General features: G+C 56.5%; 4 protein-coding genes across 12 annotated transcripts; 1 reads left to right on the top strand and 3 right to left on the bottom strand.

Annotated features, from left to right (window-relative positions):
• Positions 1 to 33: 33 nt before the first annotated feature.
• On the bottom strand, positions 34 to 4,252 carry CATSPERZ (catsper channel auxiliary subunit zeta). The gene is made up of 6 exons (XM_074372983.1): positions 3,492 to 4,252; positions 2,967 to 3,285; positions 1,997 to 2,076; positions 1,581 to 1,782; positions 822 to 922; positions 34 to 201 (listed from the first exon to the last, which is right to left on the bottom strand). The coding sequence occupies exons 1-6, from the start codon at positions 3,510 to 3,512 to the stop codon at positions 34 to 36; spliced, it is 891 nt and encodes a 296-aa protein (XP_074229084.1). The 5' UTR covers positions 3,513 to 4,252.
• Positions 3,969 to 11,158, bottom strand: KCNK4 (potassium two pore domain channel subfamily K member 4). Of its 4 annotated transcripts, XM_074371822.1 has the most exons (6): positions 9,593 to 11,158; positions 6,618 to 6,741; positions 6,342 to 6,502; positions 5,962 to 6,148; positions 5,340 to 5,479; positions 3,969 to 4,683 (listed from the first exon to the last, which is right to left on the bottom strand). In XM_074371822.1, exons 1-6 carry the CDS (start codon positions 9,779 to 9,781, stop codon positions 4,261 to 4,263), a joined length of 1,224 nt encoding a protein of 407 aa, XP_074227923.1. In that variant the 5' UTR covers positions 9,782 to 11,158; the 3' UTR covers positions 3,969 to 4,260. The 4 variants fall into 4 exon arrangements, with proteins under 4 accessions (XP_074227923.1, XP_074227920.1, XP_074227922.1 ...); XM_074371819.1 differs by having other exon boundaries at positions 5,962 to 6,502; XM_074371821.1 differs by having other exon boundaries at positions 6,618 to 9,733.
• Positions 11,159 to 12,939: 1,781 nt separating this feature from the next.
• Positions 12,940 to 16,861, bottom strand: GPR137 (G protein-coupled receptor 137). 2 transcript variants are annotated; one of them, XM_045518136.2, is made up of 7 exons: positions 15,520 to 16,861; positions 15,387 to 15,436; positions 14,435 to 14,660; positions 14,170 to 14,319; positions 13,930 to 14,058; positions 13,703 to 13,818; positions 12,940 to 13,290 (listed from the first exon to the last, which is right to left on the bottom strand). In XM_045518136.2, the coding sequence occupies exons 1-7, from the start codon at positions 15,874 to 15,876 to the stop codon at positions 13,284 to 13,286; spliced, it is 1,035 nt and encodes a 344-aa protein (XP_045374092.1). In that variant the 5' UTR covers positions 15,877 to 16,861; the 3' UTR covers positions 12,940 to 13,283. The 2 variants fall into 2 exon arrangements, with proteins under 2 accessions (XP_045374092.1, XP_010955372.1); XM_010957070.3 differs by having other exon boundaries at positions 12,940 to 13,396; positions 15,520 to 16,849.
• A 364-nt stretch (positions 16,862 to 17,225) lies between these two features.
• On the top strand, positions 17,226 to 27,009 carry BAD (BCL2 associated agonist of cell death). Of its 5 annotated transcripts, none has more exons than XM_010957075.3 (4): positions 17,226 to 17,464; positions 17,972 to 18,166; positions 25,695 to 25,888; positions 26,501 to 27,009. In XM_010957075.3, exons 2-4 carry the CDS (start codon positions 17,980 to 17,982, stop codon positions 26,624 to 26,626), a joined length of 507 nt encoding a protein of 168 aa, XP_010955377.1. In that variant the 5' UTR covers positions 17,226 to 17,464; positions 17,972 to 17,979; the 3' UTR covers positions 26,627 to 27,009. The 5 variants fall into 5 exon arrangements, with proteins under 5 accessions (XP_010955377.1, XP_010955375.1, XP_010955376.1 ...); XM_010957073.2 differs by lacking the exon at positions 17,226 to 17,464 and adding an exon at positions 17,564 to 17,693; XM_010957074.3 differs by lacking the exon at positions 17,226 to 17,464 and adding an exon at positions 17,620 to 17,740.
• Positions 27,010 to 27,058: the final 49 nt, after the last annotated feature.

Consider the following 27,058-nt stretch of genomic DNA (forward strand, 5'->3'; position numbering starts at 1 on the left):
AAAGCAGGAGGCGGGCACAGCGCCCTATGCTAATCAGGCAAGTGGGGCGGGCAGCGCCTGCGTGCCCGGACGTGTCGGGGCGGAGCCGGTGAAGCCAGTGGGCGGGCCTTCATGAAGGTCCCCGCCCCGCCGCCGCCGAGCCAGAGGCGCACAGGCGTACTTGGCCGCTGAAGGGGTGTGGCCAGGATAGACGCGGTGAAGCTGTGGGATGGGGGAGTCCAACAGCACTCTTACGTAAAGAAGGCGGGACGCGCTGTGTGCGAGAGGAACGGGAGAGGTCGCTCAGTGGCCACTGCTGCCGGGCAGGAAGACAGTATACATATGTAAATGAGGGCGGGGCGAGCGCGAAGGCTGGTGTGTCTGCATATGCATAAGGGGCGGAGTCTAGCACGCCCAAGCTGGAAGGGAGGTGCTGCTCCTTTCTCTTTTCCCCCTTTCCCCAGGATAATACCAGCTGGCACTTTGGACCGCATACCCAATATCCCCACAAAGCTGCTGAACTCGGGGTGGGAGAAGCAGACCTAAAACATTCAAGAAGTCCTGGATTTCCAGTCCCGGGAAGGCGGAGCCGATAGGGCCTGGACGGAGAACGCTCAAGGTCACTGCGGTGACCGAGTGAAGGTCACAGGGAAGGGCGGGGCCACGTGCGTCCGCCTCACGCGGGCAGCCACGCATTGACTCACGGACCACGTACAGACTCTTTTATTCCTCTTGGGCTCAAACTCCACATGGATAGGGTCGGGCTGCGGTCTGGGGAGGGGACAGGGACCAGGGCTGGAGTCTGCCGGTCACTTGAGCCCGAGGTGGTGCTCTCAGTGCACCGAGACATGCAGCCTCTTGTTCTGGCGCCTCTTGAGCCGCTCGATGTATCGCTGCAGCTGCTTGGTCAGAAAGTGGTCCCAGCCAATCCCCGATCGGTAGCCTGGGGGGCAGAAATCCACTCAGGGCAGTGTGCAGGGGCATGGCCTTCCCAGCAGCTGGCTTATGTTAGTTTGAAAAACTTTGGATCTCCAGGGTCCTGGGACCTACTGGTTTTGTTTGTTTCAAATGATCAAGTCATAGACTTGTGCCTCAAAGAGATGAGGGATTCGGAGCAGGATGGAGGTGTTGGGTGGGTGAGGAGGGCAAGTTTAGAGATGTTGCAGGCCTAAACTAGGGCATTGGTAGCAGGCAGCTTTTTGGACACCTCTTGGACCACCCACCCTAAGCCATTAGCCCTCCCCACCCTACCCCACATTCATAAAGTGTCCACTGTCCAAAGGCTCCTCATAGCACCCAGGGAGGGGCCAAGGCCACACAAAAGCTGCCATCCCCAATAGACAAATGGAAAAAATGTGCCTTAGAAAAGCCATATTGCGGGAAGGGTAAAAGCCGAGTGATAGAGTGCTCACCTAGCATGCACGAGGTCCTGGATTCGATCCCCAGTACTTCCATCAAAATAAATAAATGCCTAATTACTCCCCCCCCCCCCAAAAGGCACATCAGGTAGAGAGGGGCTGCACTAACGCTAGAGCCCAGGCTCCTGTCACCCTATGCTCTTCTCACTGGGTCTCCCTGTGCCCAGTCTCCCAACTTCTTACTTTTTGTGGGGCTTCTGTAATACTGGGAGGTGGTAAGGGAATCTAAGGCAGACACATCCTGAAATCCCGCTCCCACAGGCCCAAGCCCTGCATAATCCCCCAAGGCCCCTTGTGGGAGCTGGGAGAGGGGCTCACTCCAGAGGGCTTTGGTGAGGATTTCCAGAGCTTCATTCTCCATGAGTTCAGTCAAGGGCAGGGGCAGCTGGAGAGACAGCAAGCAAAAGGCTCAGATGTCCAAGGGCCCAGCTCTGCCCACAGCTGAAATGTCCCCGCCTGCTCCCTCCAGCTCCAAGACCCCCAACCAACCTGCCTGCCCCTCCACCCTTCAAAGCACCCCCACCCTCTCACCCCTGAAACCCCCAATCTGCCCGTCCCCCACCCCACTAAACTCCCCAGTCTCCATGGCTGCCTCCAACCCTATTCTGCTGTTCCACCCAGTAGGCTCGATGGGGTGTGTGCTTCAAGATACTGAGCGATGACCCTGAGGAAGGCTTTTCTGGGAGAAGAGAAAAAAAAGGAATCAGTCATCTGCAGACTTGCAAACTGCTGGGACTTCCCTCAAGCAGAGGAGATGTGTGGGTGGGCATGTGGGGGGAGCCTTCAGAGACCAGCTCTAGGTGCCACTTTAGTGGGAAACAGTATGGGAGAGGTTTACAAGCCTAGGCTTTGTTGTCCCACCCTCCAAGGTTCCAGTTCTAACTGTCCCACTGTGTGAGACTTAGGGCCACTGACTGACTTTCTGACCCTCAAGTTCTTTATCTGTACAATGGGATAATAAGAGTACAATGGGATAATAAAGGGCACCCCCCCTTATGGGAGTTGTAAAGTTTAAAAGTGATCATGCAAGGGAAGCCCAGTGCCTGGCACAACAGCAAGCTCTCAATAGATGGCAGTTGTTATATTGTTATGAATTCCAATTGCCTGATGAAGGGCTGGAGAGCACAGGTGGTAGGTAGAAGGGGAAGGCATGTCCCAAACAGCGCATAGCATGAAGTAGGAAGTAAATACTTAAAAATTGTAACTGATGACTTAATGAATGAAAGACAGACACCTCCTCAAGCAGCGCAAATCCACAGAAAAGGAACTAACTCCTTGCTCTCAGCTATCCTGGTAATTCCATTAAATGCATAGGTCGTACCACACTGCCTTTGCGCATTTTCTCTATGGCCCCAGGACCTTGTTTTACAGCTGCCCGGTAGGGGGCGTTCCTAAAATATCTCGTTGATTTAAAGCGTCATGGATTAGCGCTGGCGCCCCTTCCAGGGAATCCTAGAAACTTGGGTCCTACAATCGCCACCACCACCCCCCTTTCACAGCAATAGAAATTGAGGCCCTGGCCAGCTCCCTGCTCTGTGGGCCCCCACAGCCCGGTGAGGCCACACTAACCCGCTTTGGTATTGATATCGTCGTCCCCTTCCTCTATATGGCTTCTCAGGGAGCTCCTGCGGTGCACATCCTGCTCTGGCTTGAAGCTGTCTTTGTCATCCGTTTCTTTCCAGCTACTGTCAGAGTAGTGGCTGGCCTTCTTCTGTTTGTACCACCCGTGAGTCTTGCCGCTTAGGCTGCTGCCCTCCAGTTCTGAGACCTCGGGGACACTGGGCAGCGGCACGTTCAGCTTCGGCTGCGACAGCGTAGCTGTGGTCCACAGATTCCGTATGTCTGGTTCACTCGACTTGCCTGAGACATGGCGGCCCAAAGACTTGGCCTGTGGGCCACATAAAAGGAAGGAAGCCAAGGGTCGAGAGGAATTGGGGAGGGGGCGGGGATCCTGAGCCCAGACAGGGCGGAGACTCCTTCGAGGTGGGTGGGGATGAAAAGGGAGTGATTGCTGGGAGCTGCCTTGAACCAAGGCTGAAACCTAGGATGAGTCTGAGGGCTGACAGGGTGAGGAGGCCCAGGAAGGGTTCTTACTTTCAAAGGCTTTTCCTCCATGGTTCTGCCCCAACGGGCCCAGTCGCCACAGGCCTCGGGGCAAGGAGGAGGTGGTCACGCTCCAAGAAGGGGGAGGGGCAGGGTCCCGTTTGGAATGGTGATGGGGGTCTCGCGCGGGGAGAGTTCAACCTACAGCCCTCCACACCAGATGCCGTTATGTCTTCCCATCCCCCTCACTCCCCCAACCCCCAAGAGGTATGCTGAGGATGAAGGTACAGCCCATCTTGGCAGATTCCCACGCCAGACGCTATCTGGTAAACCCCAGAGACACAAGAGACACAAGTCCGAGCAGAGACACAAGTCCGAGCACAGCCAAGAGCACCGTGCCTTGACCGAAGTGGGTGTAGGTGGGAGGCGAGGCTTGGCCCGGGGGTCCGGGGAAGCCTGACTTGCCCCGAAGGTGGCCCTATGCAAGCACTCCTACACCCTCTCGCGTCCCCGGAGCGCCACGCCCGCAGTGGTGCAGACTGTTTTCGTTTATTGATGTAGGCTTTGAGGCACAGTCGTGAGATGTTGTGAGGGACCGGCCCAGACAGGACAGTGAGACAGAAAGCCTTGGTGGGGGGAATCTGGTAATGGATGAAGTGAGGAGGGGGCCAGGAGCAGAGGGTGGCAGACAAGCAGCCCTTAGCCTCCTCCCCAGGCTTCAGTCCACTCGAGAGAGGGCTCTTTGGTCAAACAAGCAGAGCATGCCGGGGAGAAAGCAAGAACGAAGCCCTTTGAGAGGCCCTGGGCCGGGGTCCTGCCCCTACACAGGCACGCCTTTATCCCGGGGGCGCCCCAGGCCGCGGGGCCGCGCAGGCTTCCTGGGGGCGTTGAGAGGGCGGCGGCGACCGCGTGGCGCGCGGGGTAGCGCGCAGCCGCGCTCGCTCTGCGTGTCCGAGGACTCGTCGATGAAGGCCAGGTTCTCGCTGGGGTAGTCCAGCGCGGAGGCCGTGGGCGGCGTGGGAGGCGTGGGTGGCGTGGGCGAGGAGGGCGGGGAGGGCGGCTGGGTCTTCTCCAGGGCCGCAGGGGATAGGGGCCTGCTGGCAGGTTGCGCTGGGCACGGCGGTGGGGGCAGGGGTGGCCGCTCCTTCTCTGGCTGCGGTGGTGCCGTGGGCCCGACTCGCTGGGTTACCCGCGCGGTCACCGTGCCGGTCCAGCTGGCGGCCTGCGCCGTGAGACCGCCCATCTGCGCGGGGAGGAAAGGCAGTCCTCGACTGGGGGTCCTCGACCGTCTCCACAATCCCAGGAGCCTGCCCCTTCGCCAATCAGCCATTGCCCCTTTTCTGCCTGGTTCTCCCGCCTCAGGAGTAGGGAAAGGCTCATCACCCAGCCACATGCTCTCCCCTCCTCCATCTGCACCCTCTCCAGGAGAAGAAAAGCCTCGATTTTATTTCACCTCTCCCTCCCGTTCCCCCAGAGACCTTTGCGCCTCTATCGACTCGGACTCCGCTCCACCGCCGGGTGCAAGGAGTAGAATTACAAAATACAGGTCGCCTAGTTAAATGTGAATTTCAGATAAACAATAGATAAACTTTTAAGATAAGTATGCCCCATGCAATATTTGACACATATTTACACTCAAATATTATTTGCAATTTATCCGAAATTCACATTTAATTGGGCTTCCTTCATCTTTTTGCGAAATCTGGTAACCTTATCCATGAGAGTAGAGATAGAGTCACCTGCAAACCTGTCCGGAATTTATCCCTTTGTTCCCAGTTGGTGCACACTGGGGCTCCCTCAATCTCTGCCTTGGGGAGCCCACACTCTGGAAAGGAGGTAGGCTGGTCAACCTGCTACTACGGTACAGCGCAGGCGCAGCGCCGACGCACGGGTGCCTACCTCTGCCCGAGTGCGGCGGGAAACTACTCGCAGCCAGTTCCCGATGGTGGTGAGCACTGAGGCGAAGTAGGCCAGGCCGAGCAGGATCCAGAACCACACCAGCGGCTGGTAGGCTGCAGAGTTCTGATTGGGGCTGGCGCCTGGGACAACGGGGGTGGGGGTGGGGGGCAGAAAGAAGTTGATTGGGAGGCGTGCCTTGAGCCTGTTAGTCTCTGGTTCACTGCCCTTCTTCCCAACTCATTGAAAAGATGCGCCCTCCCCAGGGCAGTGGGTATGTGCTAGAATGCGCGAATGGATGCAGGAAGACGGGTGGGCATGACTTAAAAGTGTGCAAGAGAATAGCAAGTGGGGGTGCTCACGTGCAAGAATGTGGCATGTGTGAGGGGTGCACTTGTGTGAGCATGCACGGGGGGGTGCAGGCATGAGAGAATGTAAGTGGGCTTGAGGTGTTAAATCCGTGCAAAAATGTGAGGGTTCATTCAGTGGGCAGATGTAGGGATTGGAGCAAGCACGTGTGAGCGCACAAGTGCCCTGTGGAATTTGGAAGCAGAAGAGAGATTTCCGAGTCCCTGGGCAGGAATAAAGTGGGTAGGGAAGTACAGCCCAAGAAAGGTGGCCTCACCGGCCACATAGTCCCCGAATCCCACCGTGGTGAGCGTCACCACGACGAAGTAGATGGCCTCCAGCTTGCTCCAGCCCTCCACGTAGCAGAACACGAACGTAGGCGTGAGGACAAAGAGCAGGCAGCCGATCAGCAGGAAGAGCACCGCGGATAGAATTCGCACCAGCCCTGGTGGCACGTGCCACTTCTGCAGGGAAGGGCAGTAGGCAGGAACGAGGAGTCGCCAAAACCTCCAGTCTCATCCCCATATCCCCTCTTCCGGGAGCCAGCGTGCGGGAGGTTCGCCGGATCCAAGCGCCCGCCCTCATGTGCCGGGCCGGGACGTAGGGAAGGGTATCTCGAGCCCAACGCAAGGGAGTGCAGGGCGTGGAGCAGCTCACCAGAAAGATGGCTTCGATGTGACCGATGCCGCGGCGTAGGGAGGAGCCCAGCCGGTCCCCGACCCCTGCCAGAAGGATCCCAAACAGCGGGATCCCCACCAGTGCATAAAAGATGCAGAAGAGCCGCCCGGCGTCGGTGCGCAGGGCCGCGTTTCCGTAGCCTGGGCAGAGGGGCCATGCAGCAGGTCTAGGGGCTGCCTGGCACGCCCCCTACTTCCCCCTTGAGAAAGCCCAGCCACCCCTTCCACCCTGCACATGCCCAGTCCCCTCCCCCACCGATGGTTGTGATGATGGTGCCTGAGAAAAAGAAGGCGCTGCCCAGGTCCCAGGCTGAGTGGTTGCTGTTACTGGTTGAATTGGTGTCCGGGTTCGCACCCCCTCCCAGGGCATCAGCCACTTCCTGCAGGACAAGGTGCAGAAGGAGGAACCTCAGTTCTTTCCTCCTGTCCTGGCCAACCCCCTGGCCCTCTAGCCTCCAAGGTTGTCCCCTCCTTACCCCTCCCGGCTCTCCCCTTCCCTCTGGTCTCCCTGAAGGTGGTCCTTTACAACAGACATTGCAAATTGGGAGGCCCAATTTTGTTTGACTAACGCGTTGTTTTAGAGACATTTGAGTTATCGGCCCCTTAATTTCACACAACGGATTTTTTTACAGTGGTTAGGAGCACAGATTCTGGAACCAGACTGCCTGGTTTCCGATCTTGGTGCTACATGAAGTTGAGCGAGTTAACTCTCTGTGCCTCAATTTCTGCATCTATCAAGTAGGGATGGTGATAACAGTACCCACCTCACAGAGTTGTTGCGAAGAGTTAAAGCACTCACACCAAAGTAAGCGCTGTGTGTTTGTTAAACTTGTCCCCATGGAGGGCTCATGCCCAGTAAGGTCCAGCTTTCCACAGACCCCCACCACTCCCATTGCCCCTATGGAAGCTGCATTTGAGTCCCTTGCCTTAGAAATCTGATGAAAGTTAGGGACCCTCCCTCCAGGAAGGTTCACATACCATCAAATTTTGCATCCAATTTTAGGAGGGTTATGGACATACAACCCCTGCCCACCCCACTGAAGTCCAAACTAAACCCTGTGCTATATAGTAGGTGCTCAGTAAATATGATTAAATTAATGAAGTGGCCATGTGTCTGCCCCTCTCGCCAGCCAGTCTGCCTCCCTGGGGGGCAGAGTCTGTGTTTTGAGAGTGCCTCCCCTAAGTAATGGAGGCCAGGGCATAATGAGGAAGGGGTGCAGAGGGGCCCTTCCCCAAGGAGCACAGAGCCAAGACACAAAGGCAGTGGGTGTGGGGGAGGTCACAAACTGCCTTCTTTCTCTCTGACTGCAGTCCTCATTAGCAAGACACATTCCAAATGAATCTTCCTAAAGTGACTGCCCCAAATCTTCCATAGCTCCCTGCTGTCTGCAGAACAGAGTCCAACCTCCCCAGCCCAGCGTGTAAGCCCCTTCTCAATCTGGTCCTTTCCCCTGTCTTCTCTCCTGGGACTCCCACTTTGAAACCCAAGCTACAGTGACCTTATCCCCTGATTTTCTGAGATGATCCCATTTCCTGTAATAATTTTTTAATCAAGCCAAGAAGTGAAATGTATCATTAAAAATGATTTAATTTTATTTTGCCACACTCTTCCAATAAATTCACTTACTTGGGGAAAAAATCCTTTGTCATCCTGTGTGCTCTAATTTTTGCTTCAAATGACTAGACATCTGCTAAATCCGAGAACTGCAAAACACTCTTGAGCTTTTCAGCTTCCACGCCTTTGCCCATGCTGTTCCTCTGCCTGCGAGCCTCTTGCAACCCAATCACACAAGCCTCTAAATTCTACCCATCTCACCTGCTTCATGTTAATTACCTGCTCTTCCCAAAGGCCCAGCATCTCCCTCCTTGGCCCCAGCACCTAGCCCAGGGCCCAGCATGCAACAGACATTTAACAAAGAAGGAAAGAAGGAAAGCTCCCTTCTAGATTCTACAGTGAACTATCCATGGATCTGTCCCTTTGCCTAGATGTGATGTCCTCTAGGATAGAATTTGCATCTGTTTCACCCCAGTATCAATTTTCCTGCTCACCCTATGTGTGTATAGCACAGCACACAGTAGGTGCATAATTGCTGCATGACCGCCTAATTATGGAGAAGAAATACCTAAATTCTGCCGTTCTTTTTCTTCTTTTTTTCCCCAGGAAAAAAAGCAATTCCATTGTGAAGATGAAATAGGTCAGATTCCCTCATTCCCTCTGCCCTGTGGTCTGGCCAGACACTTTCCTGCCCAGGCCTTGCTGGGCATTCTAGAAGTGTCAGAGACAATGTCAAGCTGCCTGTGTCCTGGCCCCACCCCACTCTCATCTCTGCTCCTGGTCCTACCACCTTGGGAATCAGCTGAAACACTGAGGCTTCCATACCGATGGCTCCTCCCTCCAAAAGAACAGGCAAGAAAGAGGGGTAGTTTTCAATAAAATAATAAGCGTTAATTTATTAAAGTTCAATTTTAGTTTTTTTTTTATATGACAGTGTCTCAGAAATCAGAGAGTGCAGCAGACGTGCTTACCTGACAGCAGCCCAAAAGGGTTGGGCTGCTGTCATTGGACCAAAGCCAGCCCCATCCCTGACTTGCCCTCCCTCTAGCCTCCACATCATAAGCATGTGTCCTGGTAGGAAGGGGTAGACCAGCTTAGGGGATCCTGGAACCCTCTGAAGTCATTGGTACATGTTTATATGTGCACTTTTCTGGGGGTGGGGAGAAGTGTGCACAGTGTTCTTGGGTTTCTCTAAGGCATCTGTGACTCCAAAGAAGTACAGGAATTAGCGTAGAGTTACCAGATTAAGCAATTAAAAATACTGCAGGGAACATATTTATATTTTAAAAGTATTCATCCCTTAGCTGAAATGCACATTTAACCAAGTATCTTGGATTTCATTTGGCAACCCTAAACCAGTGAGTTAGACCTGAGAACATGTAACAGAGCTCATATGGTACAGCCATTTATCAATTAATTCCTTCATGCCTTCATTTGACTACCATCATACACTGAAGGAGACATTCTAGGAGCAGAATCCAATGCCAGGCACAGCAAGGAAAACAAATGTCCCCATGGCCACCATATTGAAAACACAGAGACCAGGATCCCAGCTGCACCCTGCCTTCAAGGGTGCGGGTCTGGAAGCAGCGCCCCAGCACAGGACCCCACTGGCATGCAGCTGGTGTCAGAGGGTCATGGGTGACTGCTGAAGGGGCTCTCCCCCACCCACGCACCTTGATGAAGAGCCCCAGGTCCTGGTCGCTCACACATGGATGGGCCCTCAGGAACTTCTCTCGGACCTCCCCCAGCTCCCTTTGGGCCTGCTGCTCATGGGGCTGCTCCAGGGCCTGGAACACCAGGGCACCGGACACCAAGTAGAGCAGGACCAGCGCCAGCAGTGCCAGTAGTGTGGTGCTGCGCATGGCGCGCCCAGGGGCCCGGCCAACTCCACTGCCCGCCTGGGGAGGCCCGGCAGGGGGCTCCTGAGGAGCTGCAGTCACTGCGGGCAGAACCAGGGATGCTGGGATCAATAACCTGGCCTGACACCACTACACCCTCCTTCTCCAATCCCTACACACCCAAAAGTGCTTGGAGCCCCCAGCCCTACTACCCACGGATATCCTCTCCTCACATCCCTCTGGCCGGATACTTGGTACCAGGACACACCCAGTTCCCCACCACCTCTGTCCTCCCCCTTACCTCCACTGCCCGGCCCTCAGCCCCTGTCCGGGGACTCCAGAGTGTGAGAAGAGAAGAGGGCACCGAGAAGGGAAAGGATGGAGCGTGGAAGGGGGAAAGAGAGACTGAGCCTACGCAGGGAGAGGCGGTGAGCAAGGAAGTGCTGGGGGCCTGGTGGCTGAAGGGGCGCAGAGGCGAGTGAAGGGAAAGTCGGAGGAGAGGCCGGACCGCGCAGGGCGTGGACGGGGATGGCTGGTCCCGGCTCGTCCGCTGAGGCTGCGGCAGCATCTTCGCGGCTTCTCCCTCCCCTCTTGCCTCTCCTTGCTCTGCTGCTAGACGCGATGGGCCGGGCAGGGAGCCTCCAGGGTCCCCCAGCGCCCCGCCGAGCTTTCGAGGAACCCAGGGGCGGGTCCCAGTCGCTGCGCAGAGGCAGGGAGGAGGGGACGGGAAGGTGCCGGGTTCCGGGAAGGAGCGGGGTGGGAGCGACCGGGGCGGACCAGTGCAGCATCCCCCGGGACAGCTGTCAGTCCCCGGGACAGCGGGCGGCGGCGCCCACGCGCACACACGCGGGCACAAAGACCTGCGCGCCCACCCTCCACCCTGCGGCTCCAGCCGCCTCGCTGCCCAGGCTGCACGCACGCACACACTCCACCTGCTCATTCCCCGGACTCACGGGCACACTAGACCCCCAGGGCCGTGCGTGGCGGGTCAAGGCCCCCAGAGGCCCCCACACACGTGTGCGCACACTCACGTACACACACACTCAGATCGCGGGGCCATCGTGCAGCGCCCGCCGCCCAGGCACCCCACACCCGCCGCTCGCTCCCACCGCCTCCCGGCGTCTTCACGCCGACAACTCGGAGCGTGACGGGCGGCGGGACGGGCGGCCGCACGACTCCCGGAGGCGCCCACGTGCGGGAGGTGGGCGCCCCTTGCCGCCAGTAGCCCCTTGCGCCCCCCGCGATCCCGCACTCCCTCCCCGCACCCGCGCGCCTGCCCTCTCCGCCCTGCACTCACTGTCGGCCCCGCTGCGGCGGCGGCGGCTGCGGCTGCGGCCCGGGTTCTCGAACGGCCTCGCCGGTGCCGGCTGGGCCGCGGAGGCGGCGGCGGCAGCAGGGGCGGAGCGGGTGGCCGCCGGGGCTGGGACCCCCCCTCCCGCAGCCAGAAGCCCCCCTCCTCCCGCGTTTAACCCCTCCAGCGCCGTGCTTCCCTCCGTGCCTCACCCTCGCCACCGGCGCCTCTCCTTACCTGCGGCCGCCCAGCCCCCCAGTCCCGGCCGGTCCCAGGAGATGAATGGCAGAGGAGCCAGAGAGGGGTTGCCGATGGGTCAGGCCTGGAGTCCCAGATCGGATCCCTCGTGCTGCCCTGCCAGCCAGCCAGCCAGTGTGGCCAGCGGACTGGCCTGGCCTGGACATCAGCCGGCTCACCTCTCCAGACGGGAACCACGCTAATCTCCCAGCATCTTCTAGGCCCACTACCAGATCCCAAGGGCTCTCAACACCCTGCCCCTGGGGACAGCTTGGACCTTGGGCTCAGCACTCATGAGGGAGGACATCCCACGGGAAAAGGGGGTGGGGGAATCCACCAAGGCCGAGGTAGGGTTGGGACCAAGCTCCAGGAAATCAAGCTGGGGCACCTCCTGCCCCTACTCCTGTATCCCCATCCCTTGCTCCTCACTTCCATGCCCATCCCAGTCTGGAACTGGTGCCAGCACTCCCTCCCCCACTGCTGGAACAGCAGGGCCCTGGCAGTTGCTGGAACTCAGCCCCTCTCTGCTTTTACCCACTTCTTTACAACTTTTATCTTGACAAATACCCTCCTCTGCCTGGGGTCCTCAGCCTTCACCTGAATGGTTTTAAGCAGGGGCTCTAAGTCTGACCGCCTCCTACCAGAAGAGGGCCTAGACAGGTTACCAAATTCTTTGAGCCTTCCAGTTGCCACTTACAGAAAAAGGATGATTAATTATCACCTCAGGGTGCTATCCTGAGAATTAAAGAGGTGGGTATTTGTAAATGCTCAAAACAGAGCTTAGCATTCACAATTAAGTGCCCTACAAATGTTAGCAATTTTCCTTTCAACAAAAAGTGACTGTCCAGCTTTAAGCTGATTCTCTGAATCTCAGATGCCCTCTCTGGAGGCCATGGGGGCCTGGCACTCAGGATAGTCCCAGGGGAAGGGTTTTGAGACAGGCTCAGTACTAGGCTCCAGGAATTCCAAGGAGCTGGAATAAATGGCCAGGTACATGGGCAGGAGACAGACCATCTGATAAAGAACTCCAGCTATGGAGCAGATGACAGATCTGTAAGGGCTGTGACTGCAGAGGGCAGTGACTGCACTACTAGGGACAGCAGAGAAGGGGGTCCTCAGGACCACCAGGAAGACTGTGTGAGTGTAGCCCACCCATCTGACCAAATCCACACCTGGTAGGGAGATGGGGGCTGCTCAGTCACTGGCCAACTCCTCCACAGGCCTTGGATTAACTCCTGGGCCTGAAGGCTAGGTTGGGCATAATAACAGGGGAACAAGGTCTCCAGATATCCCGATCCACTGAGGGTAAGAAGCATAGTAGCCATACACAATCACAGTGCCAAGGGACCCAATAGGCGGGGGACACAGTTCTCTGACCGGGAGATGGAAGGCTTCATAAAAGAGGTGAAATTTGAATCAGATCTTGAGGAAAGAGTAGAAATTGTTCAAGTAGGGAGGGGGTTGGGGTGGAAGCAGGACTCTTCTGGTCTCTCTTCCCCTCAGACTGCAGGCTGCTCCCTCTCCTTGCCCACCAGCCTTGGGGGAGGTAAAAGGCCCCTGCCCAGCCCAGCAGTCCTCTTCAACGGGCAGTGCCAGATCTGTCTTAGACTGAACCGGCTACGGTGTGAGGAACACAAGCAAGCAGTGAATGGACTCAGGGCACAGACACTGTTTATTGAGTGGCAGGCGCAGGAGAGGTAGCTGGCTCCCATGTAGAAGCGGAGGTGGCAGGTCATGCCAGGGTGCTGTGGGCATCTGGCAGCCAGGGCCATGCCCCTCATCCTAGGGGACAGCACAAGCTCACTACATCAGGAGTAGCAAGGAGCTGGCCTGGGGAAGAGGCAGCTACAGCCCCCGGGATCCTGGGCAAGAAGCGGCGGGTGAACTTGGCACAGGGGCCTAGGGTGGGAGGGACTGGGGCCTGGATGTTGTGGGGGGAAACGGAGGAGGATCACGTCTGTGGGGTGGAGTAGAGACTGTGGTGGTGGCTGCCTGGTCCTAGAACCTGGGAGAAGAGCAGAGGAGTGGTCCGCGTCTGGCTGCCTCCGCACCAGCCTGGCTCCCGCCCGATGGTGCCGTACCAGCTACCAGAGCTCAGGCTGCCAGACATGCTGCAGGCAGAAAATAGGGTCAGTCCCACAGCAGTGACCAGGACCACAGTCGCAAGAGCTGGCGGAGGGAGAGAAACTCAGAACAGAGCCCAGTGACCCAGACCTCTCTGTCTATGGCAAACTGCATTTGGGGGGTAGGATGGGGGCCTGAGCAAAAGGAAACCAGAGGGGACCTCACCTTGTAAAGACAGGAAGCAAAGGCCATTGGAGGTGGGTAGTGGGTGGCAAGACCCAGTTCTAGGTCCCCACGGCTCGATGGGGCAATCTGGGAGCCCAGGGGACCTGAGGTGGGGCCGGGACTCCTACCTGGTGCTCTCGCCCCGGCTGTGCTCCCAAGAGCAGCCCTCGTCCTCGCAGTGGGCCCGGTCAAAGAAGTAGGAACGGGAGCCAAAGACCTGCCCGTTGAGGATGCGGCTGGTGCTCTGGGGGAGGGAGCCACCATTGATGCTTTCTCCTGCCCCCCACTGGCCTCCCACCACCCCCAGAGCCCAGTCCAGGGATTCCCAGTGCCACCCTTCTCCACTGGCCCTCACCAGGTCCTGTGGGGGCCGATGCACCCGAAAGAAGCCCACCAGCAGGGTGGTGGGCAGCAGTTCCCACACAAAAAGGATGAGGCCAAACACCAGGTAGCCTTTGTTCCCCAAGTCATTCACCAGGTCCGCCTGTGGGGAGGCAGGGGCTGTGCCAATCTGCAGTTGTGCCAGTGGGGCCACCCAGACAGGGCCCAGGCCAGCTTGGGGCCAAGAGCCACAGCAGACGAGCTGAATGCCCACCTGGTCAGAGACGTTGTACCAGTCATAATCGAAGGCATCCAGCCGGCTCTGGGGGGCCAAGGCCAGGGCCGCCAGGTTGTAGCAGGCCCGGCTGGCATAGAGCAGGACCATGGCGCCACCCATTGCAGCTGCCTGGCACACACTGGTCCCCTGGCACAGATGACAACAGAGGACCCTCAGGGACGGGAGGCTCCAACTTCCTCTCTACCCTGAAGACCCCAAACACCCCAAAAAGACACTCAAGCATCAGCGCTTGTGGCCCTACCTTGGCCTCCAGGTAGATGCTGGTGGAGGGGGCCCGCCGGGCGACAAGGCAGAGGCAGGCAGCAAGAGAGAGTGCGCAGATAACAAACAGGGAGTCGCTCACCAGGACGCGCACCAGCAGGAGGGCCCAGGGCTGTGCCCGGCGCCGGCGGGACAGCACTGCACACAGCACATTCACCAGCAGAAAGAGCAGCGAGGCCCCCACGAAGGCCCCTCGGACAGCCAGCCTGCGGCCCACAGCACAGTCAGCCCCAGCTGGCCACCTCTGACACTCACCAACCACCAACCACATCCCCCAGGAGACCCCGGTGTCAATCAGAACCTCAGATCATCCAGTCTGAACCTGTTCCCAGGTTTGCAGATGAGGAAACTGGGGCCCAAAGAAGTCAGAAGGTGATTGACAGCTGCAGTACAGTGGAAACAGCACTAGATTGTGAGTCAGAAATCTGGGTTTAAGCCCTGACTCTGCCTCCTGCCAGGGGTGTGACCTTGAACATGTTGCTTGACCTTGCTGGGCCTCAGTGTCTTCATCTCTCAAATGGGAATAACATCAGCTTCACAAGTAAGATGTAAAAATTAATGATATTTGTGAAAGCTCTTAATAAAACTGTGAGATGTTATACATATGACAGGAGTATCATTGCCCAAGGTCACCTAGAAGTGTCCTTGGGTTTGGAGTTTCCAAAGGCTGGAGCCTACAGCTCTTCTTCCATCATGGATGACGCTGGTACCCATGCCCCTCACCATATCATGATTGTTTCTATTATAGTTGCCTTTCACATGTGCAGCGCATCTGCTAAGCCATCGACACCAAGTGCCTAACTTTTCCAAGCCTTTCACAAACATTCCCTGGGTTGTCCTCACCTCAACCTGCCATGGGGGAAGGAATGGCCACTGGGCTTCTCCCTGCCCATGAGCTGGGGGCTGAGCCCACCAGTGTCCCGAGTACTTACAAGCCTCGGCTCATCTCTGGCCGACGCTTTGCCTTGGCCTTGAACACCACCTGGGAGCAGAGATGCCCATCATTCTTTTGGGCCCTTGGGGCTGGCCACCCCACTGCCCACCCCCACCCGTCCCCATGGTTACCTGAGCAAAGTAGAGGTTCATAAGCGTCAGTGTGAAGAACTGCAGGCAGACAGGGCAGCAGTAGAGAAGCCAAAAGGGCAGGGGTCCCAGGCGGTTGGCTCGGGGTGTATCTCGAAAATAGAAGGAGAAGAGGGTGGTACGCAAGGCAGCCCAGAGCAGACACAGTGCCAGGAACACCGTCTGATAGCTGAGACGCTTGTGCCCATACAGGAGCACCAGCCAGAGCTGGGCATAGACGGAGAAGAAGAGCAGGGCATACAGGGTAGTGTAGGCCGCAGTCAGCCCCAGGGTCACGGCAGGCGGCAGCGCAGGCACCAGCCCAGCAGCAGGCACCAGGCCAGACAGGTTACTCTCCATGTCAGAGAGGGAGGCCTGAATCCGGGAGACAGAGGTGGAGTGGCTGGTAGGGGGCAAGGGAAATAAATACAGAGGGGTGGGAGTTGTAGGGTGCAGAGGCAGAGATGGGGAGCTTAGGGGTAAAGAAGCTGTGGCTGGCCAGGCCCTCCCCCAACAGAGGGATCCCTCGCCTTTGCTAGGCACAGGCAACCTGGGTCCCTCACTCAGGGGTATGGAAGGACAGCCTTTCCTGTCCGGGGCAGAGAGTGTCTCCTCCCTGGGCCAGCCTCAGAAGCCAGGGTTGGGGGTGGGGAGGTGCAGAGGCTGAAGAGGGGTCCCTGGCCTTGGTCGCTGGAGTCGTCCTGGCAGGAGGGGGAGAGCCGGCCAATGCCAGTCGGCTCAGGGCAGCGGCCGCTGCGGGGCGCGCTTAACGCCTGGCTCTCCCCCTCCCCAAACTGGGGGGCTCTCTCCCCTCAACAATCCGGATGGTAGGGCCTCTGCCTTTCGTCCTCGGGATTCCGAACGCTGCCCCCACCCCACCCCCACTGCGTCCACTCTCCAGCCGCAGGGGAGGGGAGGAGGTCGACGCCGGGTCCTCAGGCCGCCGCTGGGGGAGCCGGCTCCGGTCGCTGGGACCCTGGACTCCGGCTCCCCGGCCCCCGCTGCTCCGCCCCCTCCTGCGCCTGCGCGGGCGCCGTTCGCTACGCAAATTGCTCAGTCTAGCCCTTGCTCCGCAGCCCTGCGCCGCGCCCGGGGCGGAGCGGTTCGAGAATTGGCGCGAGCTGCGCAGCCGGCGGGCGCCAGGGGTTACGAGAGGCGGGAGGCGACCGTGAGGCTCTGGCCGCGCTGTATCCGGCCCGCGCCGGAGTGGGCCGTGCCCGGGGCCAGCGGCCCTTGCTTGTTTGGGGGACCGCCAGTTACCATGCTTCTCTTCTCCACCCCCAAATCGAGATCGTGCCGCCCGACCCGGGGCGGTAACGACTTCCCTTCACCCGATCTCTGAAGGAAACTTCCGCCCTCAGCCAAGATGGCCTCCGAGGCCCGCCCCCCCAATCCCCGGCCTTAACTCCCGGGGTCCCACAGCCCGCCAGCCGACGCCCTGGCCGGCGGCGGTTCCTGCTCACCTGGCCCGCCGCCTGCCAGGCGTGAGGCCCTGCGAGTCCTATGGTCACCCTGACAGGGGCCTCTGTCCCTTCTGTGTCGGGGCAGTCATCCTGCCAGGGTGGAGGCTCCCTCGCTTATCTCGAGTGCTCCCGCGTTGGCGCGGGGAGTGGCGCCCCTGATGCGGGCGTTGCGAGGGTTCCACTGGGGGAGGAGGGAGGGGGACTTCCCGATCTGGTCACCCAGTCCAGACGGAGCAGTGACACCAGCAACAATTGCATCCAACGGCTGAGCTTCAATGACGGTTTTGCAAAGTGCTTTCACCCACAGTAATCACCACTCAGTTTACAAGGATCACTGGCTCCTGAGGGAGGTGTCATCCTCCCTATTTTACAGGGGCAGGAATTAAGGCCCAGAGAGGCTGAAGGACTTGTCAGCAGAAGCTGGTCCCCAAACGGGGACTCCAGAGAATCCCTCATCTGCTCACACACAAATGCCCGAGACAGAAGTAAGTTGGGAACCGAGCATCCGGAGACGAAGAAGGGACCCATGAGGAAGACGGTGGGCTGGGCCCCGGGCCGGTAGTGGCCCCGCCTGCTGGCCTGCTAGTGACATTTCCAAAGCTGATTGGGCCGGAACGATGACAGTTCCCGTTGCCCAGGCAACTAGGGCCGGGCTCCCTCAGCGCTAGAGAGAGGCGGCGGGCCCGGGTCAGGGGCCTAGAGATCGGGCTTGGGGTGAGACCTGTCTGCCGTCACCATCGGCTTGTCTGGAGGAGGCCTGGGTAGGGGCCTGGGGCTGCTCCACAGCCCCACGGCTCCGAGAGATTTAGATCCTGGATGGATAGACTGAGCTTCCTGCCAGGCCAGACTCAACGACAGATGGGGGCCTGGGAGGCAGGGTGGACTTGGGGCTCTGAGGTGGGATAGGGAGCCAGGGGCACCTGCGCCCCAACCCCTGCTGGCCACCGTTTGCCCCAGCTGTGCCCTAACTACCTGCCATCTTGCCTCCACAGCCCAGAGCATGTTCCAGATCCCAGAATTTGAGCAGAGTGAGCAGGAAGAATCCAGCCCTGCAGATAGGGGCCTGGGCCCCAACCCCACTGGGGACAGGGCCCCAGGTCCCGGCAAGCACTGCCGAACAGCCACAGGCCTCCTGGGGGAAGCTGGTCACCAGCAGGGGCAACCGGCCAACAGCAACTACCATGGAGGTAGGCACCCCCTTTACAACAACCACCTGCCTGTCCACCTTACCTCCAGCTCAGTAGCTCCCTGCACCCTAGCTACCTCCACACTCCCTGAGTGGCTTTGAGTAAGTCCCTAACCTCTCTATATCTCTTCTGTAAAACCGAGCAATTAGTCACCACCATTGTAGTGCTGTTGGGATGATTGGTAGGAATATCTAAGAAGCACTTAATTATAGAGCTGGTGCTTTCTAAATGCTCAAAGTATGTAGCTGTTAGTGTAGGACCAGGATAGAATCACTGAGAAGTAGCTGGAAAGGGGAAGTGACTTGCCTAAGGTCACACTTGCTTGGCATTTCCACCAAGCAGAGACTCTGCCCCAGGCTAGTACTTTCCCTGGGATTGGGCCTTACAGCTTCCAGCTATGTTCCTTCGCACTCGTTGGCTCACACCCTCATGGGGCTGTCCTTGTCAGTTGCCACGGCCCAGTGACCCCAGGAGACAGACGGCCCTACCAGGCAGCAGGTCTGTGTGGGGCTGGAGAGGCATCAGCTGTCCTCCACACCTACTGAGGGGGACCCAGCGCTGGGATGGAAGGAGGGGCACTGGAGGGCAGTGACCATTTCTCAGTAGTCCCCATCCACCCAGTGCCCAGCACAAGCCTTAGCACCTGGAACAGCCACAGAGAGCTTCCGAAAACAAACATCACATTCCTTGCTAGCTGAAGCTGAAATGACACCTTCCCATTTTCAGGAGCAGGAAGGCTTAAGGTCTCCTTCCCAGCCCACTCTGTGTTATACTGAACTCCACGGGCTTTCTTTAACTTCTTCCAGGTCTTTGCACTTGCTGTTTTTCTGCTTTTTCTTCCTTCCCATTCTCTGTCTCAAGTGCTTAATGTGTGTCACATGCTGTTCCAGCTGCCAGGGAGTACATCAGGGACCAGAAGAGATAAATCCTTGCCCCTGTGGTGCCTACATTCTGGTAGGTGAGGGGAGACCAGCCATAAACAAACAAACAAGTAAATGATATAATGCGTTAGAAGGTGATGGCAGTGTGTGACACACTCTTTACTTTCTTGTTGGAATCTAAAGTACCTAGGGGCGAGAGGAGTGACTTTAACTGAGGTGGCCTTGTCAGGGCAGGTCTTGCTAAGAAGTGACATTTGAGCAAAGGCTGGAAGTGATGAGTGTGAGCCAGGATGAGCCAGGCAGACATCTGAGGGAGGACATGCAGGTGGACGGAAGGGCATATGCAAAGGCCCTGAGGGCAGGACACAGTTCAGGCCAGGGAAGGGAGGGGAGTTGGAGACACTTCAAGAATTAAGGGAGGAGGAGAGGCTGCTGGGCAGGGCCTTGGAGGACTAGGCGAGGTCTCCAGCTTTCACTTTGAGTGCAGACATGGAGGGCTTTGATCTGATGTGGGCTTCCAGAGAATCACTAGGGCACCTGTGTTTTGGGCGTGTCTGCAGTGGGCAAAAGGAGGGGCGGTGCCACAGGGGAGGATGCTGGCCTGGGCCAGGGTGGTGGTGGCGAAAGTGGTAAGTAACTGGACTCTGGGCTTATTTGGAAGGTGGGATTTGCTGACGGACAGATGTGGGGTGTGAGACACAGAGAGGATCAAGGATGGCTGCAAGGGACCTGGGCTGGGCCTCTACAAGGATGGAGTGTCTCTTAACTGAGATGGAACTGACAGGGTGTGGGGCGAGATCAGGAGCCCTGCTTGGGCCAGGTCAGGTCAGAGGTGCCTTCTAGGCATCCAGGTGGAGATTTCTAGTAGGGATAGAGCCAAGCGGAATTTGTACACGCGGGAGCTGGCAGTCACTGATGGAGTGTTCTGTGAGGCCCCAGGGAGCCAAAGTAGACAGGAGAGGACCTGGGCTGAACCTGGGGTCCAGCCTGCACAGGGCAGCAGCAGAGGAGGAGCCAGCACTGGAGTCTGAGATGAGCCACCTGGTAAGGAGGGGAGTGCTGAACTGGGTGACGAGGGGAGGGGCAGGAGGAGGGCTGGGAGTGGGGTGCAGGACTGGACCACACAGGCACTGCAGTTGGGGTGGAGAGCTGGGAGGGATAATGGGAAGAGCTGGAGGCAGAAAGGAGCATCTACTATTGGCAGCTAAGCTCCTGTCCAGAAGAACAGAGGAGCAAGTGGCAGTTGAAGGCACCAGGAGAGTCAAGGAAGGCTTGTTTTATTATTTTTTAAGATAAAAAGGGAAAAGAAAATAGCATGTTTATAAGCTGATGGGTAAACCAGGAGCGAAGAAAACATAGGAGGGTGTAGGAGAGAAGGGAGGCTTGCTGGAGAGGTGTTCTTGGGTAGGAGAGAGTAGCTGGTGTGCAGGGGAGGGGCAGTCTATCTAAGTGCAGTGGGGAGGGTTGGGGGAGATACCTCGTGGGAACTTGTAGAAGTTTCTCTTGTGGGTCCTCCCAGGTTCTCAGTGGAAGGAAGCCAAGTCCTGAGCCAGGAATGAGGGTGGGGAGAGGGGTGGAGGCTGATGGGGAGAGAGGCCCTGATCTGAAGGGGTCGTCCAGCCTGGAGTACTGAGTGTCGGATGTGTGCCTGGCCACATGCAGGACTCCCGCCACTGGGTCCTTTGACTGTGAATCTGAACTGAGTTGGCTCAGCTGCACTTTCCTCCAACCACCCTGGCCGCTCGCTGTGAGAACTGGCAGAGAGTTGGTATTAACCAGAGCTGTTTGTCTCAGTCCAGTGGAGAGGCAGTGGGGGGCTTGGCTCTGGTGGGGTGTAAGCTGGCCAAGTATGAGGAATTCCAACTTCACTAGAGTTGGGGTCCCGAGGCAGGAAGCCGGGAAGGACCACTTCAGTGCTGTGAAGGAATGAAGATAGGAGTGACTAAGGGAGAGAGCTGCAGGGAGCTCGAGTGACCCCCTGCACACTAGGGGTGACCTAGGGGTGAGGGGTGCTTGAGGCCCAGAGGGGGAGGGGTGGTAGAAGCTGAGAGAAACTAGATTTGGGGAGGAGGGGATGAGAATGTTCTGAAGCAGCAATGAAGAGGTAAGGGGACGCCTACCGCAGCTCCGGCCCCGCCACGAGGGTGGCTGCAGTGGGGGAAACGGTCACCATGTAAGAGGACTGCACTGGATTTCTTAAAAGTTTTTTCTGTGCATGCCTGCTGTTTTTGGGTTTTTTTTTAATTGAAGTATAGTTGACTTGCAGTGATGTGTTAGTTTCAGGTGTACAGCAAAGTGATTCAGTTATACATATATATATTTTTTCCATTATAGGCTATTACAAGATACTGAATATAGTTCCCTGTGCTATACAGCAGGTCCTTGTTGTTTATCTATTTTATATACAGTAATTTGTATCTGCAAATTCCAAACTCCCAATTTATCCCTCCCCCTACCCTTTCCCTTTTGGTAACTGTAGGTTTGTTTTCAATGTCTGAGTCTGTTTGTTGTGTAAATAAGTTCAACTGCATCTTTTTTTTTTTTTTTTTTAGATTCCACATATAAGTGATATCCTATGATATTTGTCTTTCTCTGCCTTGCTTCACTTAGTATGATCATCTCTAGGTCCATCTATGTTTCTGCAAATGGCATTATTTCATTCCTTTTTATGGCTGGGTAGTATTTCATTGTATATATATACCACAACTTCTTTATCCATTCATCTGTCAATGGGCATTTAGATAGCTTCTATGTCTTGGCTAGTATAAATAGTGCTGCTGTGAACATTGGGTGCCTCAGTTTTCCTATCTGTAAAATGTGAATAGAACTAGTCACACCTCATAGGGTTGTCATGAGGAACTGATGCGTTAATATAGGAAAAGTGCTTAGAAACAGTGCCTGGAACAAAGGAGGATTTGCTGTTCAAAGGATTTGCTGTTAATATAGGAAAAGTGCTTAGAAACAGTGCTGAACAAAGGAGGATATTACTGCAGCTGTTATTATTGTTACAATGAGTTGGCCCAGGCTCTGAGCAGACCTAGGGACTGCCATTTATTCAGCAGGGATACAGGCATGCATAACCAATGCACCCTTGATGATGGACAAGTGAAGTGTAGGTTAGACCCTGTATGTAAGGGCCTTGAAGGCCATGCCTAGGAGTTTGTAGTTTATCTCATGGGCAACGGGGAGCCATTGAAGGTTTTAGGCAGAGGACAGAAACAGTTGGTGTTTTTTTGTTTGTTTTGTGTTTTTTTGGGGGGGTAATTAGGTCTATTTATTTTCAGAGGAGGTAGTGGGGGTTGAACCCAGGACCTCATGCATGCTAAGTGTGCACTCTATCACTTGACCTATACCCTCCCCCCTCAGACATAGTTGGGTTTAGAGCAGGGGTTGGCAAACCACAGCCACAGGCTAAATCTCTCCTTTTTTGTACAGTCCATGAGCTAAGAATGATTTTGACATTTTTAACTAGTTGACAAAAATCCAAAGAAGAAAAGTATTTTCTTTCAGTGTCCCTAAATAAAATGTTAATGGAACACAGCCATGCACAGTCATTTATATATTGTTTATGGCTTCTCTCAACCTATGACACAAAGTTGGGTAGTTGTAACAGAGACTGTGTGGCCTGTCATGCCCAAAATATTTACTCTCTGGCCTTTTACAAAAAATATTTGCCAGACTCTGCTTTAGAGTGTTTTCTGATTTCCTCAGCTCTGAGCAAGGTGGGGGTATGTTCTTAACAGGCCAGTAAGGGGCAGGTGTACCCAAATGGCTTTGGGGTACACAAGGAGTCTGGGCCGAGGCCTGCGGTGCTGGAAGCTGCCTGGCAACCGTGCCTGCTCAGGGTGGGGCGCCATGCCTTTCTGCCCGCTGGGGGCAAGCAGTGTGTGACTATGTGGTAGAGCAGGATCCAAACCCAGCCCTGCCTGAAGGCAGAGCTTCACTGCCTCGAATTGCCTGGAACACCACTGTTTTAATTAAGTCTTGGAGGATGCTCACTGAAGCTTGACCTTGGATGTGTCCAGCCCCACCCACTTACCCAGAAGCCCAGTGGGTGAAGGACTTAAAGCTTTGTGAGGGCTTGGGGCACCTCCTGCCACAGGCCCCTCCCTCTTCCCTACCCCAGCCCCAGGCAGGCTCTTGAGGAAGAAGGCTTGAGTGGGCAGGCCTGGGCACCCACCCACGCTCACACCAAGCTAGGAGCCACGCCCCCTCCCTATCCCTTACTTGCTGCAGAGGCCACTTCTGCCCTGCCCAGGGGCATGTAGGCATGAGAGCTAATTGAGAGTTTAATAGTTGAAGTGGGGGGCATATCCGCTTCCTCCAGGGAGTTCACAAAAAATCCCTCAGGTTTTTTCTAGTAAATAGAAGGACACTTAAAAGTTCTGGAGGGAGCCTGGAGCATGAGAGTTAAACACACAGACCCAGGGGCCAGACTGGCTGGGTGGGAAATCCCAGCTCTGCCACCTACCAGCTGCATGATCTTGGGCAGGTTACTTACCCTCTCTGTGCCTTGGTTTCCTCCTAACCTCCCCCATAGGGCGTGCGGAGGACAGACACGAGCAGTACTTCCAACCTGACACCGGGAGGACTCTTCTACTTGTTCTCATTCCCAGGCGAGGGGCTGGTGCCCAGACCAAGTGCCCACCTGCAAGCCACTTGCCTTCTGACCCTTGGCCCTTGCATCCATCAAGTGCGGAGTTTATGTGGGTTCTTAGAGCCAGTAAAAGAGAAGAGCTGGTGGTTTCTGAGCACTTAAGTGACCAGGCAGGGTGGGCCAGCTGTGTGACCCCTGGCAAGTTCCTAACCTCTCTGTGCTTCATTTCCTCATCTATAAAATAGGGAGAACTTGGTGTCCGCCTCACTGGGAAACTAGGTTTCAGGACATGAAAGAGGGAGAATGGGGTGCTTTCATTGTGTCATTTGTTCTTCTGGTGGTCCTGGGAGACTAGGGCTACTTTCATTTCACAGAGGACACTGAGGCCCCAAGGGGTTGAAGGGCCCAAGGTCACAAAACGGGAATGTGGTTGAAGTGGGGCCCACCAGGCTAGTGACCCCTGCCCTGCTGCCCATACCCCCACGGAACCAGAAAGCACTCTGCAGACGGGTCTGTTCTCATCAGGGGTATTGCTGTTCTTGGCTCCTCCAGTCCCATTCCGAATCCCCACTGCTGATTTTGCTGCCCATTCCCCACTGCCAGCTTGTTCCTCGAAGACCTTACCTACCTGACCCCAGGCCTGGGGTTTTGGGGGAGCCCACGTGCTCCGACCTTGCTCTTAGCCGAGGCCTTTCTGGATCCAGCCCTCTTGTCCCTTCTTGGCTTTCTCAGCCACCTATCTGGAGCTGGGACCCTTGGAGGCCCTGCAGCCCTGGAGGTGACCCACAGGCTTTGGGGGAAGGATGAGACATTGTTATCCCCTGGCTTAGACCTGATCTAGATCTTACTGCCTCCAAAGTGCTTCTCTGACAGATATGCCTTGCTGTGCATGCTGAGCACATTCCCCTGCACTTGCTCCATGCCTGTCTTTCATTCTATACTTTGTTGGTCTGGGTATGGGGCTGGGCTTGGCAGGAGGGCAGGGGATGGCCTACAGTACACAGGTCAGACAAACTTTCGACATCGTAGCGGTGCCTCACTGAATAACGCCCCATCACGCACTTTCAGCTTACAGAGCACTCTCACGCTGTTTATGAGAGCCTTATGTGGTCACTGGTAATAAGAGCTAGGTTTATCCCCACAGAGAGGTGAGGACATAGGCTTAGGGAGTTGAACGGTAGTTGGACAAGGGAAAAACGTGGAGCTCAAAGGATAATCACTGGTTTCTGGATTCCAACCTCTAGGGGACTTCTAGCCTCAGAGCTTCACAGCTATGTGACCCTGGGCAAGTCTTAGCCTCTCTAAGCTTCTGTCTTCTCTATTCTCTCTAAGCCTCTGTCTTCTCATCTGCAGAATGGAAGCAGTGTTAGTACTTACTTCCCAGGATGGTTAGGAGGATAATTAGGTTATGCCCAGGGCCTAACACTCAGTTAAGTGCTCCATAAATTTACCTTAAAAGTCAACAGAACTTTCTGGACATTTTCTCCCAAGTGGGTGCTGTGGGAGGTACAGACTTGCTGCTGACATTTTTTTGTTCTCCAGGGGCCCAAGGTCTCCTATAGGCCACAATAGAGGAACAGACAAGCCCCAGCAGGTCGCCTGCAGAGCTGGAGTTCAGCCCTACCTGGCTGGAGCAGGACACTTTTTCATCCAGGGGACTGGTTTCCTCTGCAAGAGAATGGAGCTGATCAAAGAGCTAACAGCCCAGGGGTTGCTGGGAATCCCAGCGTCTTGTACTCATAACTATAACAACCATCTCTAATGCCCTTATTTTGCGCCAGGCACAGAGGAAAGTCATTTTATACACAAAGGGCCTGGCCCATTATTGGGGCTCAATTAAGATTTGTGGGATTAATGAGAGGTTATTTCAAATCTTCACAAAAGCCTCATGAGCTTCCCTTAGGAAGGAACTGGGGCTCTGAGAGGTAGAGTGATATGCACGCAAAGATATCAACCGGCAGGTGGAGCTGATATTGAGGGCTTCTGGACGGCTGGGAGCGAAGAGGAGTTGAGATTCACATCATCCCCCACCACCCGACCCTCTCTGCAGGCGCTGGGGCTGTGGAAACCAGGAGTCGCCACAGCTCCCACCCAACGGGGACCGAGGACGAAGAAGGGACGGAGGAGGAGGAGCCCAGCCCCTTCCGGGGCCGCTCGCGCTCAGCGCCCCCCAACCTCTGGGCTGCACAGCGCTATGGCCGCGAGCTCCGGAGGATGAGCGACGAGTTCCACGGCTCCTTCAAGGTGAGCGCACGGATGGGCGCACGGGTCCCCGTAGTCCTGGAGCATGCTGGGGACTGTACTCCCAGGTCTCCTCCTACTGGACTGTCCTGTTAGGGTTCCGGTGCATGTCGGGATTTGCAGTCTCGTGACTCCTCCCCTCCCACCGGCCTGCAAGGCATTTTGGGATCTGTAGTCCAGACCCCGCTCCAGAAGGCCAAGCCTCCTGGGTTCCCTAAATATTTGGAGCGCTAGGCATGCTGGCATCTGTGCTCCCAGCCAATCCCGTTCGGATATCCGGGTTCTCTGGCCTCAATTTCGGAACCACCTCTTTAATTCTCGAATTCTGGTCGCGTCTTACAGGTGCTTCCGGATCTCCGGCTCTGGCCCTAATAGGGTCTTCCTAGGCCTCCTCTCCCCGTCCCCGCTATGGAGGGTCCAGAATCTAACCAGTTCCATTCCTAAGAGGCCAAGCGATCGTTCATGCCTAGTAAAGTAGTCAGGAGACCCCTCGGTACAGGATCTTTATCTCCCCCGGAATTTCACTTAGCGGTGGGATTCCAGAAGTGGAGGGGCCTGACTTGGGCTGCCAGGATAAGCTAATTCACTTAACCCTTTCCTCCTCCCACTTCAAAGGGACTCCCTCGCCCGAAGAGCGCTGGCACCGCGACACAGATGCGGCAAAGTCCCAGCTGGACGCGCTTCATCCAGTCCTGGTGGGGCCGGAACTTGGGGAGAGGCGGCTCCGCCCCCTCCCAGTGAACTTCCGTCCCATAATCCAAAGTGCCGCACCGCCGTTGGTGGCCATCTTGGGAGTGGGCGGAAGTCTTTTCTGCAGGCCTTATGCAAAAATAGGATCCATTTCGTCCCTTTCGGAAGGAAGCGGTCTGACCCAGAGCCCGATTCCCTTCCGGGGTATGCGGACCACGGAGGCGCTCGGTCCCCATCGGAAGTTTTGAAATTCTTCCGCCCTTAGTTGCCGGAAGTGGCTCCGTGACCCCGCCCCGGCGCTGGTCGGCCCCAGGTGCCTGCGTCAGTTGCCAGCCGGGATTAACCCTAACTTCGCCAGAACCCTTTCCTCCACGGTAACGCTGAGGGCTGACAGCTCGCTACGAAATGTGCTAATAAAGCCCGCGTCTGTGCCAGCGAGTCTCCTCCGTCCGTCGTTTGGGTCTTTGCGGGCAGGGGGAGAGC

Source organism: Camelus bactrianus, chromosome 10, assembly GCF_048773025.1.
Source record: "Camelus bactrianus isolate YW-2024 breed Bactrian camel chromosome 10, ASM4877302v1, whole genome shotgun sequence".
Taxonomy (NCBI): domain Eukaryota; kingdom Metazoa; phylum Chordata; class Mammalia; order Artiodactyla; family Camelidae; genus Camelus; species Camelus bactrianus.

Coding starts and splice junctions, on each gene's coding strand:
- CATSPERZ (XM_074372983.1), bottom strand. CDS start 3,512: ATGGAGGAAAAGCCTTTGAAA. Junction 2,077..2,966: donor CGATATCAATACCAAAGCGG/GTTAGTGTGGCC, acceptor CTCTTCTCCCAG/AAAAGCCTTCCTCAGGGTCA. Junction 923..1,580: donor TTACAGAAGCCCCACAAAAA/GTAAGAAGTTGG, acceptor TCTGCCCCCCAG/GCTACCGATCGGGGATTGGC.
- KCNK4 (XM_074371818.1), bottom strand. CDS start 6,948: ATGTCTCTAAAACAACGCGTTAGTCAAACAAAATTGGGCCTCCCAATT. Junction 6,503..6,617: donor CACCATCATCACAACCATCG/GTGGGGGAGGGG, acceptor CCCTCTGCCCAG/GCTACGGAAACGCGGCCCTG. Junction 4,684..5,339: donor CCCGCCGCACTCGGGCAGAG/GTAGGCACCCGT, acceptor CTCCCCGCGCAG/ATGGGCGGTCTCACGGCGCA.
- GPR137 (XM_010957070.3), bottom strand. CDS start 15,876: ATGGAGAGTAACCTGTCTGGCCTGGTGCCTGCTGCTGGGCTGGTGCCT. Junction 14,320..14,434: donor GCATCTACCTGGAGGCCAAG/GTAGGGCCACAA, acceptor CATCTGTGCCAG/GGGACCAGTGTGTGCCAGGC. Junction 13,397..13,702: donor AGCCGGGGCGAGAGCACCAG/GTAGGAGTCCCG, acceptor TTCTGCCTGCAG/CATGTCTGGCAGCCTGAGCT.
- BAD (XM_010957072.3), top strand. CDS start 17,796: ATGGATAGACTGAGCTTCCTGCCAG. Junction 17,821..17,971: donor TAGACTGAGCTTCCTGCCAG/GCCAGACTCAAC, acceptor TTGCCTCCACAG/CCCAGAGCATGTTCCAGATC. Junction 18,167..25,694: donor CAACAGCAACTACCATGGAG/GTAGGCACCCCC, acceptor CCCTCTCTGCAG/GCGCTGGGGCTGTGGAAACC.